The 16,724-nt window shown below is 39.8% G+C and overlaps 2 protein-coding genes across 3 annotated transcripts; both read left to right on the top strand.

The window, feature by feature from the left end:
• The first annotated feature begins 349 nt into the window (after window positions 1-349).
• Window positions 350-5,631, top strand: prpf18 (PRP18 pre-mRNA processing factor 18 homolog (yeast)). 2 transcript variants are annotated; one of them, XM_028408575.1, is made up of 11 exons: window positions 350-542; window positions 1,063-1,140; window positions 1,352-1,378; window positions 2,489-2,590; window positions 2,677-2,790; window positions 3,070-3,216; window positions 3,409-3,477; window positions 3,672-3,812; window positions 3,894-3,965; window positions 4,046-4,201; window positions 4,699-5,631. In XM_028408575.1, exons 1-11 carry the CDS (start codon window positions 477-479, stop codon window positions 4,777-4,779), a joined length of 1,053 nt encoding a protein of 350 aa, XP_028264376.1. In that variant the 5' UTR covers window positions 350-476; the 3' UTR covers window positions 4,780-5,631. The 2 variants fall into 2 exon arrangements, with proteins under 2 accessions (XP_028264376.1, XP_028264377.1); XM_028408576.1 differs by lacking the exon at window positions 1,352-1,378.
• Window positions 5,632-8,617: 2,986 nt separating this feature from the next.
• LOC114437832 (uncharacterized) lies at window positions 8,618-15,390 on the top strand. Its single transcript, XM_028408763.1, has 5 exons — window positions 8,618-9,103; window positions 11,209-11,385; window positions 12,846-13,055; window positions 14,064-14,277; window positions 14,654-15,390. Exons 1-5 carry the CDS (start codon window positions 8,618-8,620, stop codon window positions 14,830-14,832), a joined length of 1,266 nt encoding a protein of 421 aa, XP_028264564.1. The 3' UTR covers window positions 14,833-15,390.
• The last annotated feature ends 1,334 nt before the right edge of the window (window positions 15,391-16,724 follow it).

The raw sequence follows: 16,724 nt of genomic DNA, 5'->3' as shown, positions 1-16,724 counted from the left end.
GAATATGGATATTTATATGTAGACCTACCTTAAAGTGATCTTCAAAAAACAAAACAAACTGGGAATTTGAATGTTTTTTTTTTGGTAGCCTATCTGAAATGTAATTGTTACATTCATACATGCGTGGATTTAAAGGCTATAGTCTATTAAGAAATGTTAGTCTTATACGCATTTATTTTTCATGTAAAGGAAATGTAACCTTTTGCTTATGCTTGGCTCTAAATGGTGATATTATAGAAGAAAATAAGAATTATTTTTAAAAATAAGTTTTATTTTGTTTATAAGCTTTTACTTTGAAACAGAATAAAGTGAACCTTTTTAACTGCATTCCCTTGTTCCGGTCTGCAAGGCGACTTCCGGTTAAAGCATGTACGTTGGTAGCGGGTGTAGTAACCTAATGGCCACAGATTAAACCCTGTGTGTGGTTATTTTTTGTCAACAAACATAAAAGTATAACCTGTTATTATTATTTCAAAATGGACATGCTTAAAGCAGAGATCGCCAGGAAGAGGAAACACCTTGAAGAAAAACAGCTTGTGGATGTGAGAACCTTACGAAGTTTTTTGTTGTTGTTAGCTTGTTGTTAGCCGTGTTGCTAGCCGTGTTGCTAAAACGTTTGATAGGATCCCTTCGGTCAACTCAGCTAGTTTCCAGAATAATCGGTTTTCATCCTTATTGGTAGACTAATTTAAACAGCATTGAAACTGATATAAATATCTTTTAATCGACTAAACAAAGACAACGTCACTAGTTAGCGTGGACGAGACAGCACTAAGGTGGTCCCCGTGCACATTGCCCTAATTTTATATTCAATTTAACTCCAAGCCAGAATATGGCAACAGGTTGTTTAATGGTTCAGTCCTTACAAGAACATAGGGAGTCAAAGCCAAGAGTGTTGTTTATTTATACACTAAAACTATTGGTACCTTGTTCAGTATGACAGGAAGAGGTCCGAGCTGTCTGCGGGAATGCCACTGAATAAAATGCATGATCTAGCATGATCACTTGAATTGTTTTTGATTAAATGTGTAAAATGAGCTAATTGTGTTCATTATTTTCTAGGACTCAAAAAGATTCTTCAAAAGAGCTGATCTTGCCCGCATAGAACAGGAAGATTACTTCAGAAGATGCGGCTATAAGGTGAATGTCCACAACCCTCTGGTTTCTCTGATACAACTAAATCACTGACTTCTTCAGTTCTAGTTCATGTTTAAAATGACACTAAAATAACGTTGTACCAATGTTCCCTGAAGATACAGTAAGGTCAGGTTTTGATTGTCAGGTGTGCATTAGTGTCTGTGTCTCTGCTTACTGTTTTTCCCCAACCTGCCTCTGCTGCCTGCATCTGTAGGTGCAGAGAGAGAGTCCTGAGAGCCAGGTATGGGATTGCGCAGAAAACATAGAAAGCAGGATGCATGATAAAAGGATAAAATACACCGTGTCCCAGAAGCTTCCATTTCCTTGTCATCCTTTCTGAAAGTTTACTTTGTTTACTGTGAAGATAAAAGCAGGAATAACATGATAGAGAAAGTTTTTTCCCCCAATAAGAGCTGTTACAGATGATCCCATCAGGACTGGACAATTAACTCAGTCAACAAACATATACACATTAACAAGCAGAAATTCATTATGAAACAGCTCTTTTATGCTTACTGTGTGTGATATATTTAGGTGAAAAAAATGGCTTTATCTCACAAAAAATGTATGGTCTGCAGTGTTTATATAATCAGAAAGCAATGCAACAAGGAAAGGAAGCCACAAAGCTGTTGTGGGACACAACTGCGATGTGGGTTTCAGCATGGGATACTGAAGTGAAATAAAGTCATTATTTTGTTATCAAGCTTTGCTTCTTATTTTGCAAATGATTTGTGATGGAAGCTCTAATATTTGTACCAACTTTAAGTGTTTCTAGATTTTGTGTTATGGGTGTGCACTGCCCTCTAACAGTTTCTGTAGGAAAAATTGCTTTTGTGTTCTACTTTGTTAAAAGTTCAAAACTTTTCAAGCTGTAAATACTTTTACGTTTGTTTGAGCAGGAGCCATTGTTTGTTTGGAAGGCCTTTTGTCACCATTTCCTGATTGGTCTTTTAGATTGTGCTTCTTAAACCACGATCTAATAGTGCCAGGATGCATGTGCCCATGAATGCATGATTTGATCATTTTAAGTTTCCTTTTTGCCAAAAAAATGTTTTTTTTTTCTGTGTTTAGAATTAAGGTGTTTCAGAATTGTGCATTTTAATTTTAATTAGTTTTATTAGTATTCGGTATGTTACTGCATTACATGTCTATATAGAAGAGCTGCAGGTAAGATAGAGATGTGAATGTGTGCAGCTGAACTCATTTGACACGCATCATTAAGACATTTACCATTGTTTGTTGCAGTGTTTTTTTTTTAATTTACACACTTCGGTTATATATGCTTCATTCAGAAAGAGCTGTCTCACATGATCAAATTCTGAACCTTCTGTTCCTCCATGTTTTTCTGAAGCTTGATAAGACAGAAGAAGATGAACCGTCCACTTCAGCTAATCCGGTGTTAGAATTGGAACTAACAGAGGAGAAGCTGCCAATGACACTGTCACGGCAGGAGGTGAGTCAATGTGCAACATTAACTCGTCCTCTCTGTAAGCTTTATTAACATAATGCATGTTATAAATGTCTGCACTCTTTTTGTAGGTTATAAGACGGCTTAGAGAACGAGGAGAACCCATCCGATTGTTTGGAGAGTCTGATTACGATGCCTTTCAGAGACTCCGAAAAATTGAGATTCTGACCCCAGAAGTAAACAAGGTAGGATTTAGTGTGTGTTGCATGTTGCTACTATCACACAATATTATTATTTTAACAGGCCTTTAATGCAACTAACAACAAGCATTACCATGTTGAGACTAGTTCTGTAAAGTTATAAGCAGTGTTAACAAATAATATGTTTACAAGTGAATATGGGTGGAATTAATGTGATTAAAATTGTTTTACTGTCCTTATTTTTTGGATTAAGAATGCTTTTTGAGCCCTACCAGTTTTAGTTATAATATCTACTGGTCTGTGTTTGTGTGTGCGTGTGTCTAGGGTTTGAGAAATGATCTGAAAGCAGCCATGGACAAGATTGACCAGCAGTACCTGAATGAGATCGTCACAGGAACAGAGTCAGGGGAAGTGGACACACAGCATGACCTGAAAGTGCATGAAGAAAACACAACTATAGAAGAACTTGAGGTACAGCACACTAAGTGAGAAAAGAAGTGGTACCAATTATTATTAAAAAGTTTTGGGAAACATGACCAGATTTTTGTTATAACAATTGACCAGTGAGAATTGTATCATTGGTTAGTATTCAGTATTCTTTCTTGGGTTTGTGAGTCAAGATTGTAGTTGATTTTTGTCTCTTAATATTTAAATGATCCCTAGGCACTTGGAAAAACTCTGGGCATGGGGGATGACAATGGGGACCAGGATGTAATCGACAAGTTTTTAAGGGTAAGGCAAAAAAGTATGCCCTGCACTCAATCTAGAGGGAGCTGTTGGATAAAAATGTTGACGCTAATGCTTTAGCTGCTGTTCATGTTGTGTTCTTTATACATTTGTATGTATTTTAATGCTGCCTGTTACAAACACACATCTATCATCTGTCAGTGCAGCTCTTAAAAACTGTATTTCCTGGTGGATTCTAGTTTCTTCTTGGAGTTTGGGCTAAAGATCTGAACAGCCGAGAAGACCATGTGAAGCGCAGTGTTCAGGGAAAGCTGGCCAGCGCTACACACTCACAGACTGAGTCTTACCTCAAGCCTCTCTTTAGGAAGCTTAGAAAGAAGGTAACTTTTGTAGAGAGTAAAACAAGCTATAATATGGGGAACATGATGAGGATTTATATTTTCTTTATTTTGTCATTTCAGAGTTTACCTGCTGATATCAAAGAGTCCATCACAGACATCATTAAATTCATGTTTGAAAGAGAATATGTGAAGGTACGTTAACATCATGTAGCTCATTGTGTTACATATTAATTTATCCATTTTATTACAATTATTTTGTAAATTTTTTTCAGGCCAATGATGCATATCTACAGATGGCTATTGGAAATGCTCCATGGCCTATTGGTGTGACTATGGTGGGTATCCATGCCCGTACTGGACGAGAAAAAATCTTCTCTAAACACGTGGCCCATGTTCTCAATGACGAAACGCAAAGAAAATACATTCAGGTAAGACCCCAGTTTATTTCATGATATTGTGTTGTAAATCACAGTTACATCAGTTACATACACAGTTATAGTTACACATAATTTGAGGTTATGTAACCGAAAAAAACTACGTTTATACACACCTATGAAAAGGATACTGAAATACTGAGACACTTTATCAATGACACATTTTTTTATAATTGTACTTTGTGTTAGAAACCATCATAGAAATGTCCATTCTCAGCACGGCTTAATTCAGATATTAACTGTATAATATTAAAAGAGCTGTAAACATTACAAATGGATAATAATGCAATGATAATAATTTAATAATAATAAGTAGCAGTAAACATTTTGCTCATGGTCACAAAAGAGCCGAAAAATGTGTGTTGCTAATTAGTGCACTTATAATAGGCATCGCCCTATTCTTGGATTCAACCTGAACTGAATTATAATGAAAACGTAGGCTTTTTATTCATTTCCTTGCAATTTGTATTTTTAATTGTATCTCTCTACAGGGACTGAAGAGGCTGATGACTATCTGCCAGAAACATTTCCCAACTGATCCATCAAAGTGTGTGGAGTACAATGCTCTTTAACTTAGGCCAAGGCTGTCCATTGTATCACAGTCCAAACTTTAGCTCTGTTGATGTTTCTTTTATGACTGTGGTTGTAGCAGAAAATTCTCAAACTCCACTATGAAAGGGCCTTTACATCTGAGACTGGGGTGAGTAAACGGCTCAAAATGATACCACTTCATAAGTGTAATAGAGATCTCTCAGACTGAACTGCAGAACACTCAGTTTAACCCTTGACTCGCTAGGCGTATCCTTGTGGAGTGCTAGCAAAGCTATTAATAGCCTCAAGACCTTCTGAGAGCATATTGTATTTACTCTTGATCATGGCTATAAAAACATCTTCTTTTGGCTTACACAGGTTTTCAAAGAGTTATTTTATGCTCTGCCACAGTCAAGTAGAGTGGATTCAGTGCAAGTTTTATTACATCTGAGGTATTACACAAATTATTGACATGTTATATCTGCTTTAAATTTATTGTTTCTGTGTACATATTTGCAGCTAATAAACCAATAAATGTGTCACTGTGCCATCTTAATGAGAAAATAAAGTGTAGCTTTATTATAACAGCTGTTGGGATTATTAGTTTTTAAGCAGTGTGAAAAGTTAATTTCCCTTTTCAAGATAAGTCGTGTTGTGTAATTGTAAAGACTTCCTCTCTCGTCCTCTGCAGCTGGCCTGCTGAGTGGGGCTATTTTTAGTCACCATAGTTTATTTTGCCATTAGAAAAGAAATGTGTCTGCAGAGAAGCATATTCTTTAACAAAGGACTCCCATTCCAGCATGCCTAAGTAACAAGTGTTTTATTGGCCATTGTCTCATTTAGGATTATTTGGAATGTACCGTTTAGGTGTAAATAAATAATTATGGAATGTGTGGCCTGTTGTGTCCATGAGTGGATAGCAACCCAAAACCTAAAACAAGATTTGCACTGACTGATGGAAACCCTCCAGTAGCTTTGCTAAGACAACATCCAGCGTCATACGCTGACCTTACTGTTCTGGGTAACCATGGTGATCTGATCTGCTCGTTGTGTTGGTAGTATGTTCTTGGCTGCTTAAACCCACGTCATCACAGTTTCAGTCGGTCAGCTCTGAGCACGTCACAGTTTGGAGGCAGTTTTCTGATTTATCCCTCCATGGAGACTTTTATCAAGCTGGCCTTGAGATAAAGTTTTGACTTTTGTCCGGATAATCTGATGTGTCTCTGTCAGCAGTGATGTTTGCCAAGGTCTTAAAATGATGGTCTATTATGGGAAAATGCTGTTCTATGTAAAATAACAGACGTCTTTGTTATGTGGGTTATCTCACAAACCAGAGAAAGTAAGACCTAGACTGTGATTCAGTGAAAAAACATTAAATTCATAATTACACGAACCTGTTGTACAATGGTGTTTGAGAAACAGACCATGTTTCTCAGACAGATGTCATATTGATCACTGCAAAGCACATGCTGACACAGTGGACAGCAGGGGCAACATGTCTGGCTTGTAGAACAGTCTCAGTGGGGGAAGAAGTACAGGAAGGCTTAGACTGAATGTGTAAACAGGATGATAAAGATGCTGCATTTTGAACACTTGGTTTCCAGAGTGCTTTGTGTGCTTGCAGTCTCAGAGTTATTGCTACATTGTTGGACTTTCTGTCTGTGATATTTCTGTGCCACAGTGATTGTTTTTTAGATGTTCTCTGTCCTTCCTGTGTTTGAAAAGACTGCAAACAAATAGGCAGCCTGATCCCACTCTCTTGGAAGTGACCCTGCATGGAAATATGTTGATTTAATACTGCCTGAACTCCCTGACAACAATGAGGGTGTGTGTTCATTAATTGCTGGGTGCGGGGTGTGTGGAGAGGGGGACTAGTCTTCAGCCTAATGAACTCAGATCTATACATCCGTTACTGTCCATAGGATGTGGGAAATCTGCTCTGTGCTGCTTTTGTTCTAGCACAGTACTGTTGTCAGAGTAGGACGTGTAAGGGATCCACTCAGTGGCATTAACGCATTCAAATCCTGGGCTTTGTGAAAGGATTATCTCCAGCTCCTCTGTGTAACTGCATATATTAGCATGCTAATACAGAAATCAAAGAAAAATGTTGTTCAGATGCTTTATTGTCGTTTATAATTTCATTTTATAAAGTGATGGGAAATGTTAAGCCATATGTGAGATACTTCTCTCTGCATTTAGCATCTTCAAGTTGTGATTTTTTGGCAAAATCTTGTTTATTCTAGTCTCCATACAAAATTATCATTTAATTTCTGTGTGACTGCTCTCCATTATTTCTCTGGATGTGTTTGTGTCTGCGGTTGCCTGCCAGCTTTGCAGGTTTTAAGTGTAATTAGAGCTTCATTTCTCTTTTCATGTGGACTGGCTGGACAGTAATCGTTGCCAGGCACCTTAGTAGAGGTGGAAACCAATTACTGTCGGAGGTATACTGTGTCACACCAATATGTCTGCCTGCCTTTGTATTTGTGTTTGTTTTCCTCCACTTACTTTCTCTGCAGATCATTGGCAATATAATATATTAATTTATACGTATGTACTCTATACTTTTTATATGTCAGATGAACCTCCCTGTCGGTTGAGGCTTTGGCTGGTTTCCGGAGTCACTTTGGTAAATCGATGCCACCACCACCTTCAGAGTGTTCATTTATTAGCAGGGCTCAAATGGAGCTTAAAGGTCAGAGCATTAGTTAAGATGCTGAATAATATGATGCAATGCATTGCCGTCACTGGGGTGGCAGCAGGGAGTAGAAAATTAACAAAGGGGTTCAAAGAGTGAAAATGGCACCAAACAGTGCTCGTTGGTAAGAAATATTAAATTATTCATATTTTTGTTTGTTGGTTCTTTGTGGGGTTATGTAAAGGGGTCACCCTGGACTCTGATCCATCAAAAAAAAGGAGCAATGTTTCTGGTTCATCATCTCAGTGCTGTGTTCCACTGTAATCCCATTTTCAGCTGCAGCACCACAGAAAATGCATCTTTTCATATGAATTGGTCTGGTCCTCTAAGGAGCCATCACCATGGTGAAATGTCTTCATTGCTCCCTTTAGTTCAGGAAGCAGATGAAAGGGAAAGAAAAGAAAAACCGGCTGAGAATTGGAGGCACACGCATGAGATGCGGGCAGTGATTATCACGGTGCTTTAACTGATGAGATGGGATGGAAACACATGGGAAAGATGAAAGAAGATGAGAAGCATCTTATTTTTTATTTGCCATAAACTTTCAAGTCATGCCTCTTATAATTAGTCTGCTAACCCTAACTGCAACAGTATTATTCGGAAACGTGTCTCTCTGCTCTGTCCTTTGGGGTTGTCCTTTTGTTGCGGTTCTGGCATTGTCTCTGTGAAGAGTGTGTGATAGACCGCTTTCGTTATAGCATCAGTAAATCAATAGTTTCTCACAGAGTAAATCTGCTGCCTCTGCTGTTGACTGTGTTCAGCATCTGTTGGGTTTTAGGAGAGAAGAATCACATGCCCACGCCGATAGTTTTCCACTGATTTTATAAAACTCTGGAGCCTTTTAGCAAAAATACAGATTTATTAAAATGTACGCACAAACTGCTGATGCTGTTTTAAACTGCTCGCTTTGTGATGACGCGCTCTGAGCGCACATCTAACTCCAGGCGAGAGAGGGAGAGCGAGAGAGAGAGAGAGCATGCTGCAACGACTCAACTTACATCTGAGGGAGCAGAGAGGACGCATGTGGCAAGTCGCAGCTGGTCAGGCTGTGTATGGATGCTGCTTCCCTCCTCCTCTTTTCTCTCGCTCCTGAATGCATAGGATAATTGATGAGAGGACGTTCCGCTTTTTCAGCAGGGAGGTTACAGCTCTTGACATCGCTTGTACTAAATTCCCTCCGCGGTATGGACGGGCTGCAGGCAGGGAATGCTGCAGCTGGTGGCATCGGAGAAAACGCGGAGGAAAAGTACCGCGCTCTCGCCTATGACACCGCTCTGAGCACTTTGGTGGCAGTGGCTCTCTATGTGGTGGTGAAAGTGAGTCTGGACGGCTTCAGGCAGTGGCGGGCCAGGATCTCGGTGCTCATCGTGGGTTCTGGACCCGTTGGGCTTACGGCCGCGCTGGTCGCTGTCCGCTCCGGAAAGGTGCTGAAACTGACCGTGCTGGACGAGCGGTACCGGACCGCCCTGCTCTGCCGGCCCCAGCAGATTGCCCTGGATCCCCGGAGTGTGAAGTTTCTGCTGGGACTCGGGGTGGACTTTGATAACATGGAGGGCTGCTGGCACAACGAACATTTTTTCACCAGAATTGGCGTGTTTCAGGAGTATCTGCTGAGCATCCTGGAGCAGAAGAAACAGAAGGTGGACGTCAAAGTGCAGCTGGGAACTAAGGTAGAACCTCTTCATTTATTTCAGCTTGTACTTTGAACCAATCATGTTATGGTCTTTGTATCTTACAGTGCTTTTAACATATTACAGACAAGCAGCTCATGTGGTACTCAAATAATCTGATAACTTGCAAAAGCATCTATAATGCAGGAACCACTGCACATGATTGGTGATGACTTTGTGAAAGACTCCAAATCCCACAACCTCATCGAATGGTTATACCTTCATAGGCTGGCAAGCCTGATCCTCCATAAGTGATTACAGTCAAAGAGAAAAGGCTGGTGTGTGGGATGGCACTCATATTCCTGCCTGCATGTCCACTCAGGGGGCTCATTTTCCTCAGGGTCTTGAGTGGGTCTGGATAAAGATTGTACCTATGTGTTTGTGATGCTCTAACATAAGTCATTGTCTTAAAGTGTCCAGAAACATATTTGTGTTATTGGTAGTTATTTGGTCAGTGTGTCTGTTCATACTGTAGAGATACAATAACATTCTACAACATTCCCAAAGCTCCTCCTTACACCACATTGTATAATGTCAAACTAAAAGCTATCCTCAGTTGAAATAACTTGTTATGTAAGCTGACCTCAAACCTGAAGAGAAGCCTTTTTACAGTTTTTAGGCCAGCAGGTAGCTAAATGACAGATTTCTAGTAAACAAATCTCACAACCAAACACAGCATGACATCGAAACAAAATGGATTTTAACATGTAATCCTATTTGGATTCTGAAGGATTTATTTGCAGATTTCTACCACAGATTTTTGAATGTGATCTCAGCCAAAAGCACATTAACTGAGATGTCATCTGCAGATTCTGCCATTGTATTTATGGCAAATTATGCCATCGTAACACATTAAATACACAGCATGTTTTGCTCTGATAAAATAACAGCTGCTACCCCTGTTATATTAAAAGTTAAGCAGCACACTGTGCCTCACGACAGCCCACCCCCCCCCCTCCAGCCAGACATCATACGACAAAGACATAACCCACTAACATGGAAACCTCAGAGTAGTTTCTCAGAGAGAAGCTGTCAGCGCTCAGAGAGGACAAACAGTGATTAAATGTTCAGTGAATATTTGTGTCATGGCTGGAAACAAGAGGCCAGATTTCAGCAGTGCTGTAATAAGCGTCACAGTGAGGGGTTTTGGCAGGACTTATTTTTTACTACACTGTGGTGTTTTTCTTTCATACTACTCAGCAGACAACAGTTTAGTCTCTAAGACTGTGTCTTAGTTGACTCTGAACAGCTTTTCCTATAGCTGCTGCCCTCCCTGCTGTCCAGTGACTCACCAACCTTTCAGAGAAGGGTAGACAAGGTCAACAGGTTCTTTGATCACAACAAACTTCAGCTTCACTTAGACTCACTGTCAAGTTTACCATTTCCACTTGATTAGACTAGACAGCAGGTTTGATGACAGAAATTTCCATCCTTAGACCTATCAGTGCCTCAAAAGTCTGAAAATGGGCTCTTTAAATCACATGTTCTCTGTAGTCCAGATGGATGAAACATAGGCTGGGAGCCATTATGGCCCCCACATGGCCCTCTTATTCTCTCTTTCAGCCTGCTTTGGCCTGCTCTGCTGGTGTTTTACTCAGAGTCGGTGAAGCATACACCACCACAGCAATAAATCTCTCTGAGAGATGTACTGTTGCTAAGACAAGCACAACCTCCAGAGCCCATTTTAATGACTTGTATTGGTATATTACATTACAGCCCACCTGCCTCCTTCTAGATTAATAGGTGCAAAAAGAAGTTGTGTTAAAAGTGGCAGTAATGCCAAATACAAGTAAACCTCTAGATGAATTGGCAGTTTGGAGGTTGAAGCTGTAACCTGTTCAAGTGCAATTGCAGTAACCAAATGTTACCTTGTTCATCTTGTGCTTTTTAAAAATGGAAAATCTGGTTGCAGATGAGAGAATGAATCTGTAAAAAATTATTGTTTTAATAATGGATATAATCATGTTGAAACCATGGTAACCTGTAGGAGGTCATGCATTAAGAACATATTTACAAGTATACGTAACAATTTTACAGAATACTGAATATAGCTTTGTTGTTCTCGCCCTGTTTGTGTATTGCCTGAACTTTCTCTTTTCTTTCAGTTCACAGAGGATTACCTGCGGCGGATCCCTCACAATGACTGGCCACGTGTGATTGTTGTGGCTGATGGCTCTTGTGGCGACTCCTGCTCTGTGCTTGGAATCAGCTCTGACTACACAGTGGAGTCCTGTCATGCCTATGGAGCTAACGCAACTATAGAGAGATTAGACCAGAGACAGGTTCGGGAAACACACGCAGACACACAGACACAGATGCTGTTCATCACGTGCACACAGTGAGACATTGATCAACAGGTTGCTGTTTGTATAAAGAATGAAAGCAGTGGATGGACAGTATGGTGACTTTATTTGGCCTCATAAAGATGATTTGAGCAAACAGTGACATGAACCTGCCAAGAGCAGCTGAACACAATATCCAGCTTATATAAACAGCCAGATTGCAACAGATTGTTGGATCTCGTCAGCATCCACACTGGCTCTGTATTGATTTGCTCACTGATTTTTGATGAGAGCAGCTGTTGTTGTGATGAAGGCAGGTGATGATGATGATGATTCATCAAACCCCCCTCTCCCTGTATATGTTGCCTACTAGGTTAACTATGAATAAAGACGTCAAAACATCCGCTGCTACATTTTTCACATGCACAAAGGTTACTTTCCATTATGTAAGCAGATGGTTCCTTGAATGATGACTCAGAGGAGACTCAAATAGCTGAATATGCAACAGGGCCAAAAATTGATCAAACTAAATATGTCACTGTGGTGAATTATACAGAATAATATGAAGATACAAGAAATGAAAATGGACAAGATTCAGGGTCCGGCAAAGAGACATTGAATCTCTCTGGTCTACTGAGATGGAAACATTTAGACAAACAGACTAGTTCTGATACTGCACAGATCTCCACACATTACTGTGGATAATTGCATGATTCATGCAGACTGACTCATGTGGATGAAAGGTTAAATTATCTTATATTTTATTATTAAGAATTATCTGCACTGACAACACAGTATTAATTTGGAGCATGAAATAAACAGGTTGAGGTAAAAAGCTTCCAGGCTAATACCTGACTAATATCTGAACCTAACCGCAGTGTACCTTGTTGTTTTATGCCACCATACCCATTCATATCACGTCCTCCTTAGTGGCAGTGTGGCTGCTTTTTATTGGCCTCTTTTCTCTCTGGCTGTTTCCTGTAGTGATTGAATTTACCTCCCAGGATATGACCTGCTCGTCTCTACTGTCCCTTCCATCGCTTCCCAGAAGCGGCTCTGTTCCCTCGCTATCTCCCCTTGGCTGCACTAAATGCTGTTTGATCCCTCAATGATTTATGTCATTGAAAAGAAAATTGATCACTTCTAGCCCGAGGGATAACAGGGAGTTACTGCAGGATTAAACCAATGAAAAAAAGTCAGCCTATTTTTAATCTCCACTCAGGTGACAACAGCCCCACCAGCAGTGTCGGTGAATAATAGGTAGTGGGGTGTGTCTTTTGTCCACCATGCACACCATAGGTCGCACATATGGTAAAGGCTACACTGAACAAGACAAAAGTTGACATCAAAACTGACACTAATTTCATTGCTTTGAAGGACTTGTGAATGATATTAGATCTGACATGATTTGATCTACAATCTCTTCTTTTTCCTTCTGTCATATTTTTGTTGAAGTTCAGGTGCCTACTCCTGAGATCAGGGCTCACAGCCTGTACTTTGACCTGTCTGCTTACGGAGTGGAGGCCCTCCGAGAACACAGAACTCCAGCAGCTAAGCCCGGCTTCCATCTGAAAATCTACGGCACCTTCAGAAACCGCTACATGGCTCTTGTCTGTCCTGCCTCAGACACAAAGATGGTTCGCTTCCTCAGGCAGACCGCAAACTCTTCTGTAAGACTCTATTGTTTTTGTGTACTGTTGCTAACATTGTCTCTAGGTGTGAAGAACATGATGCTGTATTTTCAGGTTAATAAGATGAAAAATAACTCTTGCCACATTAGAGCACTGCCTTACATATCCACTAATTCGTCACCTGTCATACAGCATTTTTGTCATGTCATACAGCCTTTGATGCACTATTGTGTGTCCATTAGTGAGTGCATATGGGTGTGTGTGTTTACATGAAGGTAAGGGTGTGCATATATGTCTGTGGACATACTTGAGTATGTGTGTGCCTGAGTTAAAAAGACAATAAAAACAAGAAGGAAAGGGACAAAGTGTGACATCTGTGTGTGTGATGAAAGATCATCTGTTATGTGCTGTTTAGTGAGCGAATGGAGGTCGGATTTTTTTAATTATAATTCATTATAATAATATATATAATTCATTTTTATTTAAAGTCTCACAGTAATCATTTCTAACCACAGTGAGCAGTGTGCACACAGGTATGTAACGAGACCGCCCTTGAAGCTCTTGTTGCTATGTGGGTGGCCATTCAAATCCACGGTTACTTGGTAACAGTTGAATGTGCAAGTATGGGTCGAAGAAGAGCAGAGTTAAAGAGAGAGAAAGTGAGGCAGAGTCACAAAGAGCCTTGTTGATACCCACAGCTCCTGTAGAATCAGTGCATCGGACTACTTTCTTTTGTGGTTTCTTTCTGCAACATAAATTTTCTTGAGTCACCTCTGATGGTAAAAAAAGAATCTGCAAAGGACGAGAAAAAACAAACCAGCTGTTCTTTTTAAAAAAGAAAAGAAATATAATTTATCAACATATCTGCCATGTAATTACCTAATCTATAAGGTAAACTAATTTAAGCATTAAGCCCCAGTTTCAATCATCAGTCATCATGCATTTTAACATATTAACAAAAAATATAGTTTATTTTTGGCACAGTAAGCTTATAACTTGCTGAACCTGCTCTTTAATCATGTTGTTAATGTCTTCCTTGCTACCCAGATCATGAAGAACATTTTCCACCAATCCTTCAATGCCTATAAGACAGACATAGAACCTCGTCTCAACGATGTGACGCTCCACCACATGCAGTGCAGCAGACGCCTCTTTGAGATTCAGCTGTCGCACAGACGCATCAGTGCTGCCTACATAGAGGGGGACAATGTGGCGGTCACTGTGGAGGGCGAGGCGGCACGTGTCCTCAATTTTGACACAGGTACACGTCCATAAGACATAGGCAGTTTTTTTTAAACCCAATAGGTCTGGTGGGCAAGCTTCTCTATCCTAATGTGAAGTGTTTAGTCATAAACATCTAAGATTTCTATTAGCAGAATAAAGGTTTTACGTCAGTGAGGAGGCGATGGTAAGAAGGACAGATGCAGGAAGAGGTGTGACTCATTATTGCGCTGAATGGCCTTTCAGTGATGTTTATCTGATTTTGTCTCAATGCAGTTCAGTGTTTATGCACATACTGCTGTGTTGTGTCAGACCATCATTGTGACTTCAAGGATACAATTTAGTCCTCAAAATGAGGACTTCTGACATCTATTTTATTGATGTATGTACAATGTCTCCTCTCCTCTCCCCTCCAGGTTGTGGGGTAAATCTTGGCATGCGAGGCCTCGAGTCAATGGGGACATTCATTTACCGGACTGCTACAGCTGTGGACCAGAATGACATTCTAGAGGCGCTCTCGGCTAAGATGCAGCACTCCAGACAGGTTGCTGAGACCTTCAAGCAGACAGGTCTTGCTGAGTCAATGTATGAATGAAACAGGGGGGTGACATGGTGAATGCATAATGCCACCTAGTGGAAAGTGGTGATGGATTATTCAGGTGAAACATAATATGGACCACTGAAATGCAAACCACAAGGATCAACAGGCTCTGAGCAGTGAATCCTGGTTTGATTTCTGACGTCTGGACCTTTCCTGCAAGTCATTCCTCTTTTCTCATTCTGCACCTGTTTCCTGAAAAAAAGCCCCATGCTTAATGAGCCCCAGATGGATAATGGATGTAAACATTTAGGTCTTACACTAAGCAATGATCAGATCAACACATAATGGGTGTGGAGAGAATAATTAAGAGCACAGTCAGCCTGCTGTATGTGTAATAGTTCTGGTTTTTAGAATAAAAATGATATATGAAACTGAATATGCACTGATGATTTACCCACTGAATGTAACAGAGAATAGTCTTAGATTTTATGACTAGTTGGACTAAATCAAAACCTATCACCTCCTCTTGAAACTGTGTATTGATTTTTAAAAATCTAGCTAATTGTTCTCTATGGGATGACGCATTTTTTGATAGAGGTAAAAAAAACAAACTGCCACAGCATCATCAGCTCGAACTGAAAAACAAAACTATTATTGTTACTGATTACACACATGCAGAATCAGAAAAAGTGATGCAGCAGCTGCTCCAAAGTGTCATTAACAAGTGTTTTTTTTTCTGTGTGTTCACGTGTGTGATGACGTGGAGATAATTATGGTGATGATGTTCTTACGTATTTGTTAAAGAGGCCTATGTTTTTGTGCTGCCTTGTAAATTTGATTTTTTTGGTGTATTTAAATGCAAATGTAGGGCACTGCATCCACACCAGGTCCAGCTGTGTTATCACATACATAGACAGATGGTGTTTGTCCCTTTTTATATTTAGGTCCTCTTGACCTAAAAGGTCTTAGTGATTGTGATCCTGTTAAAGTGCCAATAAACATGATGACACACTGGTTTGAAAAGAGTGATTTGGACAATGATTACATTGAATTGTTGCATTTATCGCTTTGATTATTACAAAACAAGCAAGGTAATACATGGCTTGCATATAACAGGAACACAGTGAAGCTTCAAAGTCCCAGGTCTTAATAAGGAAGTTGCAGGTATGGAGTCAACCACTGTCAGAGTTTCAAAATAAAACCCCAGACCGAGACAGATAAAGACCCCATCTGACACCCCCAACCACTGAGCCCCATCTTTTTTTTCAGGCCCAGTTTAGGGTTTGTGAGGGTGTGAGTCCGTGCTTTAAGCTGTAGCTATATTATAATATGTATTTTTAGCTATAATGCCTATATACAGACATACTGCACTCTAAATTACACCATCTTAAAAAAAAGAAAACTAAAATCAAAACCAAAAATGCATAAATAAAAAAACACTTGTAACCAGCAAGGTCCTTTTTATTTAATGAATAAACATCATTACTTTGCAAGTAAATTGGTGTTCACTGCAAAACTGTGTGCACTTTGCGTGAAGTTAAGAGGACATGTAGAAAGTCAAAGTCAAGTTAAAGTCAGCTTTATTGTCAAAACTGCTATATGTGCTGGATATACAGAGATTGCGAAATTGCGTTACTCTCAACTCCACAACATATAACGTATAACTGGGAACCTAAGAATAGACAATAACAACAACTGAGTAAGCAGAAAAAAGTGCAAAACATGTTGCAAATTTTGTCAGTGTGATTTGACAGAATAATGACAACATAGTCAGATTGAATGGAAGTATTTTGTTTGCCATTCAACACCTCTACAAGCTGCAGTGTGGAAAGAACTCAGTGTAAACTGCATGCAGTACAATTCAGTTTCCATATGAAGCAGCACTGCCCTCTAGAGGTGTGGTCTGTCTATTACATAGCATCAGTCTCCAAATAATAATCACTCTT

The sequence above is a fragment of the Parambassis ranga genome, chromosome 6, assembly GCF_900634625.1.
Source record: "Parambassis ranga chromosome 6, fParRan2.1, whole genome shotgun sequence".
Lineage (NCBI taxonomy): Eukaryota > Metazoa > Chordata > Actinopteri > Ambassidae > Parambassis > Parambassis ranga.
Note: the sequence above shows the minus strand (reverse complement) of the source record. Positions and strands in the feature narration are given on the sequence as shown.

What these genes read in the sequence shown, in the direction of transcription:
- prpf18 (XM_028408575.1), top strand. Translation starts at nt 477, where the DNA reads ATGGACATGCTTAAAGCAGAGATCGCCAGGAAGAGGAAACACCTTGAA. An exon ending in GAGAGAGTCCTGAGAGCCAG is followed by an intron (nt 1,379 to 2,488) that starts GTATGGGATTGC and finishes GTTTTTCTGAAG; the next exon opens with CTTGATAAGACAGAAGAAGA. An exon ending in TGACACTGTCACGGCAGGAG is followed by an intron (nt 2,591 to 2,676) that starts GTGAGTCAATGT and finishes CTCTTTTTGTAG; the next exon opens with GTTATAAGACGGCTTAGAGA.
- LOC114437832 (XM_028408763.1), top strand. Translation starts at nt 8,618, where the DNA reads ATGGACGGGCTGCAGGCAGGGAATGCTGCAGCTGGTGGCATCGGAGAA. An exon ending in AGAGATTAGACCAGAGACAG is followed by an intron (nt 11,386 to 12,845) that starts GTTCGGGAAACA and finishes GTTGAAGTTCAG; the next exon opens with GTGCCTACTCCTGAGATCAG. An exon ending in GGCAGACCGCAAACTCTTCT is followed by an intron (nt 13,056 to 14,063) that starts GTAAGACTCTAT and finishes CTTGCTACCCAG; the next exon opens with ATCATGAAGAACATTTTCCA.